This window comes from Pristiophorus japonicus, chromosome 19 (genome assembly GCF_044704955.1).
Source record: "Pristiophorus japonicus isolate sPriJap1 chromosome 19, sPriJap1.hap1, whole genome shotgun sequence".
NCBI lineage: Eukaryota > Metazoa > Chordata > Chondrichthyes > Pristiophoridae > Pristiophorus > Pristiophorus japonicus.
Genome location: NC_091995.1, coordinates 93,402,708 through 93,415,698, shown reverse-complemented (window position 1 = coordinate 93,415,698; position 12,991 = coordinate 93,402,708). Strand labels below are relative to the sequence as shown.

The following is a 12,991-nucleotide window of genomic DNA, read 5'->3' as shown; positions in this document are numbered from 1 at the left end:
ACTGTAGCAACACCTCCCTGCCCCTGTACTCAAATCCCCTCGCTATGAAGGCCAACATGCCATTTGCTTTCTTAACCGCCTGCTGTACCTGCATGCCAACCTTCAATGACTGATGTACCATGACACCCAGGTCTCGTTGCACCTTCCCTTTTCCTAATCTGTCACCATTCAGATAATAGTCTGTCTCTCTGTTTTTACCACCAAAGTGGATAACCTCACATTTATCCACATTATACTTCATCTGCCACGCATTTGCCCACTCACCTAACCTATCCAAGTCACTCTGTAGCCTCATAGCATCCTCCTCGCAGCTCACACTGCCACCCAACTTAGTGTCATCCGCAAATTTGGAGATACTACATTTAATCCCCTCGTCTAAATCATTAATGTACAATGTAAACAGCTGGGGCCCCAGCACAGAACCCTGCGGTACCCCACTAGTCACTGCCTGCCATTCCGAAAAGTCCCCATTTACTCCTACTCTTTGCTTCCTGTCTGACAACCAGTTCTCAATCCACGTCAGCACACTACCCCCAATCCCATGTGCTTTAACTTTGCACATTAATCTCCTGTGTGGGACCTTGTCGAAAGCCTTCTGAAAGTCCAAATATACCACATCAACTGGTACTCCTTTGTCCACTTTATTGGAAACATCCTCAAAAAATTCCAGAAGATTTGTCAAGCATGATCTCCCTTTCACAAATCCATGCTGACTTGGACCTATCATGTCACCATTTTCCAAATGCGCTGCTATGACATCCTTAATAATTGATTCCATCATTTTACCCACTACTGAGGTCAGGCTGACCGGTCTATAATTCCCTGCTTTCTCTCTCCCTCCTTTTTTAAAAAGTGGGGTTACATTGGCTACTCTCCACTCGATAGGAACTGATCCAGAGTCAATGGAATGTTGGAAAATGACTGTCAATGCATCCGCTATTTCCAAGGCCACCTCCTTAAGTACTCTGGGATGCAGTCCATCAGGCCCTGGGGATTTATCGGCCTTCAATCCCATCAATTTCCCCAACACAATTTCCCGACTAATAAAGATTTCCCTCAGTTCCTCCTCCTTACTAGACCCTCTGACCCCTTTTATATCCGGAAGGTTGTTTGTGTCCTCCTTAGTGAATACTGAACCAAAGTACTTGTTCAATTGGTCTGCCATTTCTTTGTTCCCCGTTATGACTTCCCCTGATTCTGACTGCAGGGGCCCTACGTTTGTCTTTACTAACCTTTTTCTCTTTACATACCTATAGAAACTTTTGCAATCCGCCTTAATGTTCCCTGCAAGCTTCTTCTCGTACTCCATTTTCCCTGCCCTAATCAAACCCTTTGTCCTCCTCTGCTGAGTTCTAAATTTCCCCAGGTTCGCTGCTATTTCTGGCCAATTTGTATGCCATTTCCTTGGCTTTAATACTATCCCTGATTTCCCTAGATAGCCACGGTTGAGCCACCTTCCTTTTTTTATTTTTACGCCAGACAGGAATGTACAATTGTTGTAATTCATCCATGCGGTCTCTAAATGTCTGCCATTGCCCATCCACAGTCAACCCCTTAAGTATCATTAGCCAATCTATCTTAGCCAATTCATGCCTCATACCTTCAAAGTTACCCTTCTTTAAGTTCTGGACCATGGTCTCTGAATTAACTGTTTCATTCCTAATGCAGAATTCCACCATATTATGGTCACTCTTCCCCAAAGGGCCTCGCACAATGAGATTGCTAATTAATCCTCTCTCATTACACAACACCCAGTCTAAGATGGCCTCCCCCCTAGTTGGTTCCTCGACATATTGGTCTAGAAAACCATCCCTTATGCACTCCAGGAAATCCTCCTCCATCGTATTGCTTCCAGTTTGGCTAGCCCAATCTATGTGCATATCTCCAAGTTTGCAGGTGACACTAAGCTGGGTGGCGATGTGAGCTGTGAGGAGGACGCCAAGAGGCTGCAGGGTGACTTGGACAGGTTAGGTGAGTGGGCAAATGCAGTATAATGTGGATAAATGTGAGGTTATCCACTTTGGGGGCAAAAACAGGAAGGCAGAATATTAACTGAATGGCGGCAGATTAAGAAAAGGGGAGGTGCAACGAGACCTGGGTGTCATGGTACATCAGTCATTGAAAGTGGGCACGCAGGTACAGCAGGCGGTGAAGAAGGCAAATGGTATGTTGGCCTTCATAGCTAGGGGATTTGAGTATAGGAGCAGGGAGGTCTTACTGCAGTTGTACAGGGCCTTGGTGAGGCCTCACCTGGAATATTGTGTTATGTTTTGGTATCCTAATCTGAGGAAGGAAGTTCTTGCTATTGAGGGAGTGCAGCGAAGAGGGGTTCACCAGACTGATTCCCGGGGTGGCAGGACTGACATATGAAGAGAGACTGGATAGACTGGGCCTGTATTCACTGGAGTTTAGAAGGATGAGAGGGGATCTCATAGAAACATATAAAATTCTGACGGGACTGGACAGGTTAGATGCAGGAAGAATGTTCCCGATGTTGGGGAGGTCCAGAACCAGAGGACACACACTAAGGATAAGGGATAAGACATTTAGGACCGAGATGAGGAGAAACTTCTTCACTCAGAGAGTTCTTAACCTGTGGAATTCTCTACCGCAGAGAGTTGATGATGCCAGTTCATTGGATGTATTCAAGAGGGAGTTAGATATGGCCGTTACGGCTAAAGGGATCAAGGGGTATGGAGAGAAATCAGGAAAGTGGTACTAAGGTGAATGATCAGCCATGATCTTATTGAATGGTGGTGCAGGCTCGAAGGGCCAAATGACCTACCCCTGCACCTATTTTCTATGTTTCTATGTTTGTCTCTCTAATCTCTCCTGCCTCCCACCCTATCACAGACCTTCCCTTTTGTTCTTTCCTCCCCTCCCCCTTTCAGCGCTCCTTAAAAATCTGTTCATTTCAAACTATTGCCAGCCCTGACGAAGGGTCATCGACCTGAAACGTTAACTCTGTTTCTCTCTTCACAGATGCTGTCTGACCTGCTGAGATTTCCAGCATTTGGGTTTTTATGTCACATTCATACTAATGGAGGCAGAGGTTACCCATACTGCTCAGCAAGGGTGAAACAGCTCTATAACTTACAGCGACTCTCAAGCATTCTGCACCAGTTCAGAAGAAAGGACAAGTTGCTCCGCCATTAGCACAGTTAGAATCTTACAGCATGGAAGGAGGCCGTCCGGCCCGAAGTGCCTGCTGGTGAAAGGGCTGTCCAATTCAGTCCCACACCCCAGACCCCCACCCCCCGCCCCACCAAATTAGTCCAAGTTGCCATGTTTTGGTATCCTAGTGACAGCAATGGCGGAATTAGCGGCCCCTCACTGCGGAATGCCCGCCAACGAAGCTCCTCACCTTCTCGAGGATCCGGATCACTCCGGGGATGAGCGTGTCCTGGTCATGATTCCGTTTTGTGCTCGTGTGCAGAAACACGCCCTCTTTCTCAAAGACAACCTGCAAGATAAAAGCACAGGTGTGTTAAAGGGCAGTAGGGCGTCAAACCTTAAATGTGTATGGACAGCATCGCGCCTGGAGTGCAGCCCCTCAAGGCTGAATAGCACATTGTTTCTGCTTGGCTCAAATAATCTCGGTCTGGTAAATTAAGCATGTGTAAGCTCGCTCAAATATCGATAGGTAGGAAAAGCAACCAACCAGCACAGAACTAACCCATCAGTGTACTGGACGAGTAATCCAGACAACGCGAGTTCAAATCCCACCATTGACACTTTAAGAATTTCAATTTAGTTTAAAAGCAAATCAGGAAATTAAAGAACAGAAAGACTTGCATTTATATAGCACCTTTTACAACCACCAGACATCCCAAAGCGCTTTACAGCCAATGCAGTTATTTTTTCAAGTGTAGTCACTGTTGTAATGTAAATAGTTGAACTCCTACACGGCAAGCGAGCCCTAGGTGGGCAGAGGAAACATTTCAACGCCAGCCTCAAAGCCTCCTTGATAAAGTGCAACAACCCACCAAAATCTGGGAGTCCCTGGCCAAAGACTGCCCGAAGTGGAGGAAGTGCATCCGGGAGGGCACTGAGCACCTCGGGTCTCGTCGCCAGCATGCAGAAATCAAGCGCAGGCAGCGGAAGGAGCATGCGGCAAACCAGTCCCACCCACCCTTTCCCTCAACCACTGTCTGTCCCACCTGTGACAGAAACTGTAATTTCCATTTTGGACTGTTCAGTCACCTAAAAACTCACTTTTGGAGTGGAAGCAAGTCTTCCTCGATTTCGAGGGACTGCCTATGATGATGATGGAAACGCAGCAACCAAATTTGCGCACAGCAAGCTCCCACAAACAGCAATGTGATAATGACCAGACAATATGGTTTGGCGATGATGGTCAAGGGATAAATATTGGCCAAGACATCGGGGATAACTCCCCTGCTCTTCTTCGAAATAATGATATGGGATCTTTAACGTCCACCTGAGAGAGCAGACGGGGCCTCGGTTTAACATCTGATCCGAAAGACGGCATCTCCGACAGTGCAGCGCTCCCTCAGCACTGCACTGGGAGTATCAGCCTGGATTTTTGTGCTGAAGTCCCTGGAGTGGGACTTGAACCCACAACCTTCTGACACAGATGAAGGTGTTGCCCACTGAGCCATGGCTGGCATCAGTAAAAGTGACCGTGAAGCTGCCAGATTGTTGTAAAAAAAAAACGAACTGGTTCTCTCATGTCCCTTGAGGGAAGGAAACCTGCTGCCCTTACCCAGTCTGGCCTACATGTGACCCACATTAACATGGTTAACTCTTAACTTCCCTCGGAAGTGGCCTAGCGAGCCACTCAGTTGCATCAAACCACTGAAGCGGTTACAGAAGCCAGCTCAGCAATACCTTCTCGGGGAATCTAGGGGACAGCCAAAACATACCGGCCTTGCCAGCAACGCCCACACCCTGAGAATTAACAATTAAAAAATCAGGAACCAGCATGTACTGTAAAAACAAACTGCCTGAAAATCAGTTCTTGGTTCGTGAAGCGCTTCATATACATAACGAAAAATATAATTTTCTAAATAAAATCACTGAACCAAGTAGAATCACGAAGTTAATGGTCGTACCGGACTCCAGACGTACAATGCCACAGACGATCAGCCAGTATTTATGAACACAACTAACATTGTTGATAACAATGCGGCCTTGTCCTGAATAGGTTCAGTACAGACTTGACAAACTGCAATGCTAATTTGCTGGATTTGAAGGCGTCGGGGTGCTTCTTAGTCGAGAGACGGTGCATCTCGCTAAACCAAACAACACTGTGAACTGAATGATTCTCTCAGGGTCCCTGCTCTCAATCCCAATCTATCATTAATAAGATTACTTGCATGAGTGACTACAGCCAAGTTGTGCACTACACGCTCATGCAGTCCTTTGATTATAACGTACCTTGCACTGTACAGCGCGCTCAACCGATAGAAGGACCTTCTGTCAAATATTTCCAAGCTTCTGAGTAATGCTGAGATACAGGCCCATTGTCGCCTCCAACCCTCCAGTGGCACTCCCGAGTGGCCATCTCTCCCGTGTGAATTCAGCTACTACACCACGGGGAGCATCACAGCATAACCTAATCCGGTCATCACTCCCCATCCACAACTGTGGCTCCGCGACCAGCGATCAGGAATCAGGAACCCTCTGATTTTGCTCTTTCCCTACCCCACAGTATAACTGCCAACCTGAGGCCAACCTGGCACCCGTGTTGCTGCACCAGCTGGGATCGACTAATTCGGCAAGGCCAGGCAACTGAAAGAAGACTTGCATTTATATAGCACCTTTCACGACCACCTGGACGTCTCAAAACACTTTACAGCAAATTTGTACTTTTTGGAGAGTGGTCACTGTTGTAATTTAGAAAACGCAGCAGCCAATTTGCGCACAGCAAGCTCCCAAAAACATCAATATGATCATGACCAGATAATCTATTTTTAAATTATGTTGATTGAGGGACAAATATTGTCCAAGACACCGGGGTAACTCCCCTGCTCTTCTTTGAAATAGTGGCCATGGATCTTTTACGTCCACCTGAGCAAGCAGACGTGACCTCGGTTTAACATCTGATCCGAAAGATGGCACCTCCGACAGTGCGGCACTCCCTCAGTACTGCACTGGGAGTGTCAGTATTTGAAAGTTGGCATGCAGGTACAGCAGGCGGTGAAGGCAGCAAATGGCATGTTGGCCCTCATAGCTAGGGAATTTGAGTATAGGAGCAGGGAGGTCTTACTGCAGTTGTACAGGGCTTTGGTGAGGCCTCACCTGGAATATTGTGTTCAGTTTTGGTCTCCTAATCTAAGGAAGGACGTTCTTGCTATTGAGGGAGTGCAGCAAAGGTTCACCAGACTGGTTCCCGGGATGGCAGGACTGACATATGAGGAGAGACTGGATCGACTGGGCTGTATTCACTGGAGTTTAGAAGGATGAGAGGGGATCTCATAGAAAAATATAAAATTCTGACGGGACTGGACAGGTTAGATGCAGGAAGAATGTTCCCGATGTTGGGGAAGTCCAGAACCAGGGGACACAGTCTAAGGATAAGCCATTTAGGACCGAGATGAGGAGAAACTTCTTCACTCAGAGGGTTGTTAACCTGTGGAATTCTCTACCGCAGAGAGTTGTTGATGCCAGTGCATTGGATATATTCAAGAGGGAGTTAGTTATGGCCCTTACGGCTAAAGGGATCAAGGGGTATGGAGAGAAAGCAGGAAAGAGGTACTGAGGTGAATGATCAGCCATGATCTTATTGAATGGCAGTGCAGGCTCGAAGGGCCGAATGGCCTACTCCTGCACCTATTTTCTATGTTTCGATTTTTTTGTGCTCAAGTTCCTGGATGGGACTTGAACCCACAACCTTGACTCAGAGGCAAGTGTGCTGCCCACTGAGCCACAGCGGATACTGTGGGGGCCTACGGATTTGTGTCGCTCGATTTCACACAGTGTGGTGTATTCCCCCTCTGAGCCATCGAGGAGCTCTCAAGGTTGCATTTTGGACACAAGTGTCGCTGATCTACTGAAAGGGGTGGCGGAATAAATGTTTGCTCTTTGGGTAAAGCCGGAGATAATGCAGCTTTAAAATAAAGTCACATGTAGAGTCAGATTTAACGTGGTTGGCAAAGGAACCGAAGACAACAAGAGGCAAAATGTTTTTTTTAAAAACACGAGTGGTTAGGATTTGAAGTGCGCTGCCTGATTGGGCGGTGGATACAGATTCAATGGTAGCCTTCAAAAAGGAATTTGGTAAATACTTGAAGGAGAAATAATTGCGGGGAGATCAGGAAAGAGCAGAGGTGTGGCTCTGAAACAGCCGGCGAGGACTCAATGGGCTGAATAGCTGTACTGTTCTATGAGGTGCCAATTTACCCCGTGGAATGTTTTTAAAAATTTGTTCTGGGATGTGGGCATCGCTGGCAAGGCCGGCATTTATTGCCAGTCCCCAATTGCCCCTTGAGATGGTGGTGGTGAACCGCCTTCTTGAACCGCTGCAGTCCGTGTGGTGAAGGTACTCCCACAGTGCTGTTAGGGAGGGAGTTCCAGGATTGTGACCCAGCGACGATGAAGGAACGGTGATATATTTCCAAGTCAGGATGGTGTGTGACTCGGAGGGGAATGTGGAGGTGGTGGTGTTTCCATGCGCCTGCTGCCCTTGTCCTTCTAGGGGGTGGAGGTCGCGGGTTGGGAAGGTGCTGCCGAAAAAGCCTTGGCGAGTTGCTGCAGTGCATCTTGTAGATGGTGCACACTGCAGCCAGGGGGCGCCGGTGGTGGAGGGAGTGTTTAAGATTGTATGGGTTATGTGATTCCACTGTGGCAATTTGTATGCCACTTCCTTGGCTTTAATACTATTCCTGATTTCCCTTGATAGCCACGGTTGAGCCACCTTCCCTTTTTTATTTTTACTGAGCCCCCACAGCCCTCTGGGGCAGAGAATTCCAAATATTCACCACCCTCTGAGTGAAGAAGTTGCTCCTCATCTCAGTCCTAAATGGCTGACCCCTTATTCTGAGACCGTGACCCCCTAGACTCCCCAGCCAGTGGAAACATCATCCCTGCATCTACCCTGTCGAGCCCTGTAAGAATTTTCTGGACAAGCTGCAATGTATTGATCTTATTAAAACCGGTAAGATTTTGAGGGGGCTTGACAGGGTAGATGCAGAGAGGATGTTTCCCCGAATGGGGGCATAGTTTCAGAATAAGGGGTCGCCCATTTAAAACTGATACGAGGAGGAATTTCTTCTCACAGGGTCGTGGAATTCTCTGCCCCAGAGAGCTGTGGAGGCTGGGTCATTGAATATATTTAAGGTGGAGATAGACAGATTCTTGAACGATAAGGGAGTCGAAGGTTATGGGGAGCAGGCGGGGAAGTGGAGTTGAGGCCAAGATCAGATCAGCCATGATCTTACTGAATGGCAGAGCAGGCTCGATTGGCTAAATAGCCGACTCCTGCTCCTATTTCTTACGTTCTTATGAAACACCTGGTCATGGTCTACATTGAAATGTTGGCCACCCTGAGTCCTCCTACTATTTATTGGGGACTTGGCCTGGAGGGTGGTGCACGGAGCAGTCCCGTGCAACAAATTTTTAAGTCGGTTCACGGGCTCCAGGCCGCCTGCAATTTCTGCAGTCTGGAAGAGTCCGTGTTCCACGTTTTTATCGCATGTACGAGGTTGCAGCCCCTGTTCCATTATTTAAAGGGGCTGCTCCTCAATTTCTGGTTGCACTTCAGTCCCACGCTCCTGATCTTCGGGCACTCTGTGCGGAGGGGAGCGGGTAGGTCCGAGGGCCTCCTCGTAGGGCTGCTCCAGGGCCTGGCCAAGGGGGCCATCAGCCGGTCCAGGCAGCGGGCGGTCGAGGAGGTCGTTCAGCCTGACTGCCTGCCTCTCTTCCGCGCGTACATCCGGGCCAAGGTGTTCTTGGAGATGGAGCACGCAGTGTCCATCGATACGCTTGCAGCCTTCCGCGAGAGGTGGGCACCGGAGGGACTGGAGTGCATCGTTACCCGCGGCAACCAAATTTTAATTTGATTTTATATGTTTTAAAGTCTAATTTATTTTAAATGCCGGTTTTAGTGTCTCCCGCCCTTTTTATAGGGGGCACTTGAAAAAATATGATTTAATGCCCCCCAAAAAAAGGGCCTCGAAAAATGTTTGGAGTGTCCCCCAGATTGGGGGGCACTTGATTTAATGTTTATTTTGTCTCCCCCAAAAAGAGTTGTTGGCCACCCTGGAATCAATGTTATTTGTACACTTGTATACAAAAAATGGATGTCCCAAAACTATATGCCACCCAAGCTCACGGAGATGGTAAAAGTCTGCACCTAGGTCTCTGAAGCGTGTGTACTGGGATCAAGATGAATTATAGAGCAGCTCGCGAATGATTCGGTTACTGATTTTCCTCTCAGTCTGGAAAGGTGTGTGGTCAAGAAACAGTGTGTTGCTGCTCTAGTGTGTCTGTTACTGTCCAACTACAAATAACTGGACGAAGGAGTGGTGAGAGATTGTAGAGCGATGTGATCGGGGCCCAGGAAAGGCGCGAGTTCAGGGCCCAGAAGAGTCGAGGGCCTAGGGGCAGCACAGGCCAGCCCACACTGCGATGTGTGCGCACTAGGTCCGTGCAGCAGAGCTGGTCTCCAGTCATCTTGGTTAATCCTTGCCACTGGACCACGACCTCGCTCTGTCAAGCCCGTGTGGTGGCTGGTGTGCAACAGCCACCACACGTTAAAAAAATCCATGCACAGGCATCTTCCACCCTTCAGGATGTAGTTCAGGATCCGGAATATTTGGTCCTTCATTGAAACACCTGTGGATTCATCCCTTTTGGTGTGGAAGCAAGTCATCCTCGATGCGAGGGACTGCTTAAGAAGACGACAAATAATAGCATTTCAGCTCAAGAGCCAGAAAAAGAAATGATATACTGGCAAAGAGGCACAAGTGTTAACTACATGCACACAAGTACATTCACCGATAACAACATGTACTAGTGCACTCGCCGATAACACATATACGAGTACACTTACTAACATTCTCACATGTATACTAGGGTTAACTATTCAGATCGATGATCACTATAACTACAAGAATACTCAAACTCTCAATCATATTTGCATTTTTTAAACTATGCATACCGCTACACTTTCCAATATCCTCACTACACATATAAAAGTGCTCTCTGATAGTCCAGCTATATCTACATATAAACTAGACCCTTTCACTATAATTACACATATACTTGTAGTTGCAGCGAGAATCTGTGAATGTACAAGTATACTCTAAGTGAACCCCATCCTTCACTGTATCCATGTATCCCTGTACGATAGTATAATAATTAAGTTAATACTTAATTATTGGAAGAATAAGAGGGGATCTCATAGAAACATATAAAATTCTGACAGGATTGGACAGGTTAGATGCAGGAAGAATGTTCCCGATGTTGGGGAAGTCCAGAACCAGGGGTCACAGTCTAAGGATAAGGGGTAGGCCATTTAGGACCGAGATGAGGAGAAACTTCTTCACTCAGGGAATTGTGAACCTGTGGAATTCTCTACCACAGAAAGTTGTTGAGGCCAGTTCATTAGATATATTCAAAAGGGAGTTAGATGTGGCTCTTGTGGCTAAAGGGATCAAGGGATATGGAGAGAAAGCAGGAATGGGGTACTGAAGTTGCATGATCAGCCACGATCATATTGAATGGTGGTGCAGGCTCGAGGGGCCGAATGGCCTACTCCTGCACCTATTTTCTATGTTTCTAATACCTTGTACCCCTTTGTAAGGGATACCATGTTTCACTGTATCAGTGCATCCCTTTGCTACTTTAGATAATGAACGAGTTATTACCCTGTGCCTCTCTGCAGGTGATCCTATTCCTCACTGTATCACAGAGTATTACAACAGTCTGTAATGAAAAAGTTATTACCTTCTAATTCTCTGGAATAACCCTTCACTGTAATAACCCTCATCCCTACCTTTGTTACCTCTAGACTTGAAGACTCCAATGCACTCCTGGCGGCCGCCCACATTCTACCCTATCTAAACTTGAGGATATCCAAAACTCGGCAGCCCGTGTCCTAACTCGCACCAAGTCCCGTTTACCCATCACCCACTGTGCTCGCTGCCCCGTGTCCTAACTCGCACCAAGTCCCGCTCACCCATCACCTCCTGTGCTCGCTGACCTACATTGGCTCCCGGCTATGCAACGCCTCGATTTCAAAATTCTCATCCTTGTTTACAAATCCCAGCATGGCCTCGCCCCTCCCTATCTCTGTAATCTCCTCCAGCGACACCCCCCCCCCCCCCCCCAAGATATCTGCGCTCCTCAAATTCTGCCCTCTTTAGCGTCTCTGATTATAATCGCTCAACTATCAGTGGCCATGCCCCTTCAGCTGCCTAGGCCCCAAGCTCTGGAACCCACTCCCTGAACCTCTCTCTGATCCTTTAAGATGCTCCTTAAAACTCTTTAGCGTCTCTGATTATAATCGCTCAACTATCAGTGGCCATGCCCCTTCAGCTGCCTAGGCCCCAAGCTCTGGAACCCACTCCCTGAACCTCTCTCTGATCCTTTAAGATGCTCCTTAAAACCTACCTCTTTGACTATGCTTTTGGTCATCTGCCATAATTTCTTGTCTGGCTCAGTGTCAAATATTTGTCCAATGACACTCCTGTGAAGTGCCTTAAGAACATAAGCCTTGGGACGTTTTACTATGTTAAAGGCACTATATAAATCCAAGTTGTGATTATTATATCACAGTATCTCTGTACTAGGGTGTAATGAACAAGTTATTACCTTGTAATACTCTTCAGTTGATCCCATCCTTCACTGTATCACAGTATCTGTGCACTAGGGTACAATGAACGCGTTATTACCTTGTGACTCTCTGCAGGTGATCCCATTCTTTACTTCGGCTCGTCCCAAAACAAAACTCTCTGCATCATTTCCGGCTGCTGGTGCCGATTTCCTATTGGTTGCTGGCTGGCTCTCCCACTCTTGGGGCGGGATTGGTCAGGATGCCAATGGCATCATCACAACATTCACATTCCAACTCTTTTTTTTGGAATTAATGCAAGTTCTCTCAGTCTGCAGGGAGTGGGACTTGTGCAGCAGGTTCTAACTTTAGAGTCCTGCTTTAGCTTGGCTGGGTGACGTCAGGGTCTTATGACTTGCCGGATGCTTGTGATCAGGAACATTGTTTTGTGGTTTTAATCTTCAAATCAGGGCACAATGTGGCAGCTGCACTGAAATCTTGTGCACTGATGGTGGGTTTTTGTTCCTCCTTTTTTTTTTAAATGCATCAAGCCAATTGCATCTTTAACGCGCACAGTTGGGGTTGAGTTCTTCCCTAACCTTCCTCTTTCTCATTAAAAAAAAAACCTGCTTTAAATGTCCCAACAAAAGGCTTGAATGAAACAAAATGGGGCCGCGACCGCCATCTTTGTGAGGGGCCCCCGCGGCCGCCATCTTGGTGAGGGGCATTGGCGGCCAATGCGAAAAGTCTGACATTCGGAGACGCTCGGCGCCCTTTCTGATCGACGTGCGCGCTCGGTGCAAACCCCAAGGGAGTCGCCTCGTTCCCCGGTGGGGCTTTCCCCGCCGGAGTTTAGCCGGTGGCGGGGAGAGTCGGGGTCGGTTGCTAGGGGCCGGCCGCCATCTTGATGCGGGGCCAAAAAAAAGACGCTCCTCGCTTCCGATCGCCTCACGGGAGAGAGAGAGAGAGAGAGGGAAAAGCATGAATAAAAAAAAAAAGGGATAAGTTGTCTGTGAGGGTTTGGAGAGAAGTTGCGCTCTCTCTCAGAGATCGAGTGCACCGGTCTTTCCCCGCCAAAGCGCGTCAGTCCGGTAAACAACCGTCCGCCATCTTGGTGCGGGGCAACGGCTGTCGGCTGCCACTGGCAAATAATTATTTTTTTTATTCTTGATTAAAAACACCTCTAGTCGCCGCCGCACCATTTTAATCCACATTTTGCAACCCCCTGCGGCCGAGAGGAGCGAAAAACACAAA

At 47.7% G+C, this 12,991-nt stretch overlaps 1 protein-coding gene across 2 annotated transcripts in view; it reads right to left on the bottom strand.

Moving 5' to 3' along the window:
* Positions 1 to 12,860, bottom strand: part of tbc1d17 (TBC1 domain family, member 17) — a 52,253-nt gene extending 39,393 nt beyond the window's left edge. The window contains exons 1-2 of one of the 2 annotated variants that reach the window (XM_070861827.1): positions 11,779 to 12,860; positions 3,365 to 3,463 (exon numbers count right to left, since the gene is read on the bottom strand). In XM_070861827.1, the coding sequence (XP_070717928.1) occupies positions 3,365 to 3,463; positions 11,779 to 11,805 (126 nt within the window). In that variant the 5' untranslated portion in view covers positions 11,806 to 12,860. The remainder of the gene's footprint in view (positions 1 to 3,364; positions 3,464 to 11,778) is intronic. The other variant, XM_070861828.1, reaches the window with a different exon arrangement.
* Between the last annotated feature and the right edge of the window lie 131 nt (positions 12,861 to 12,991).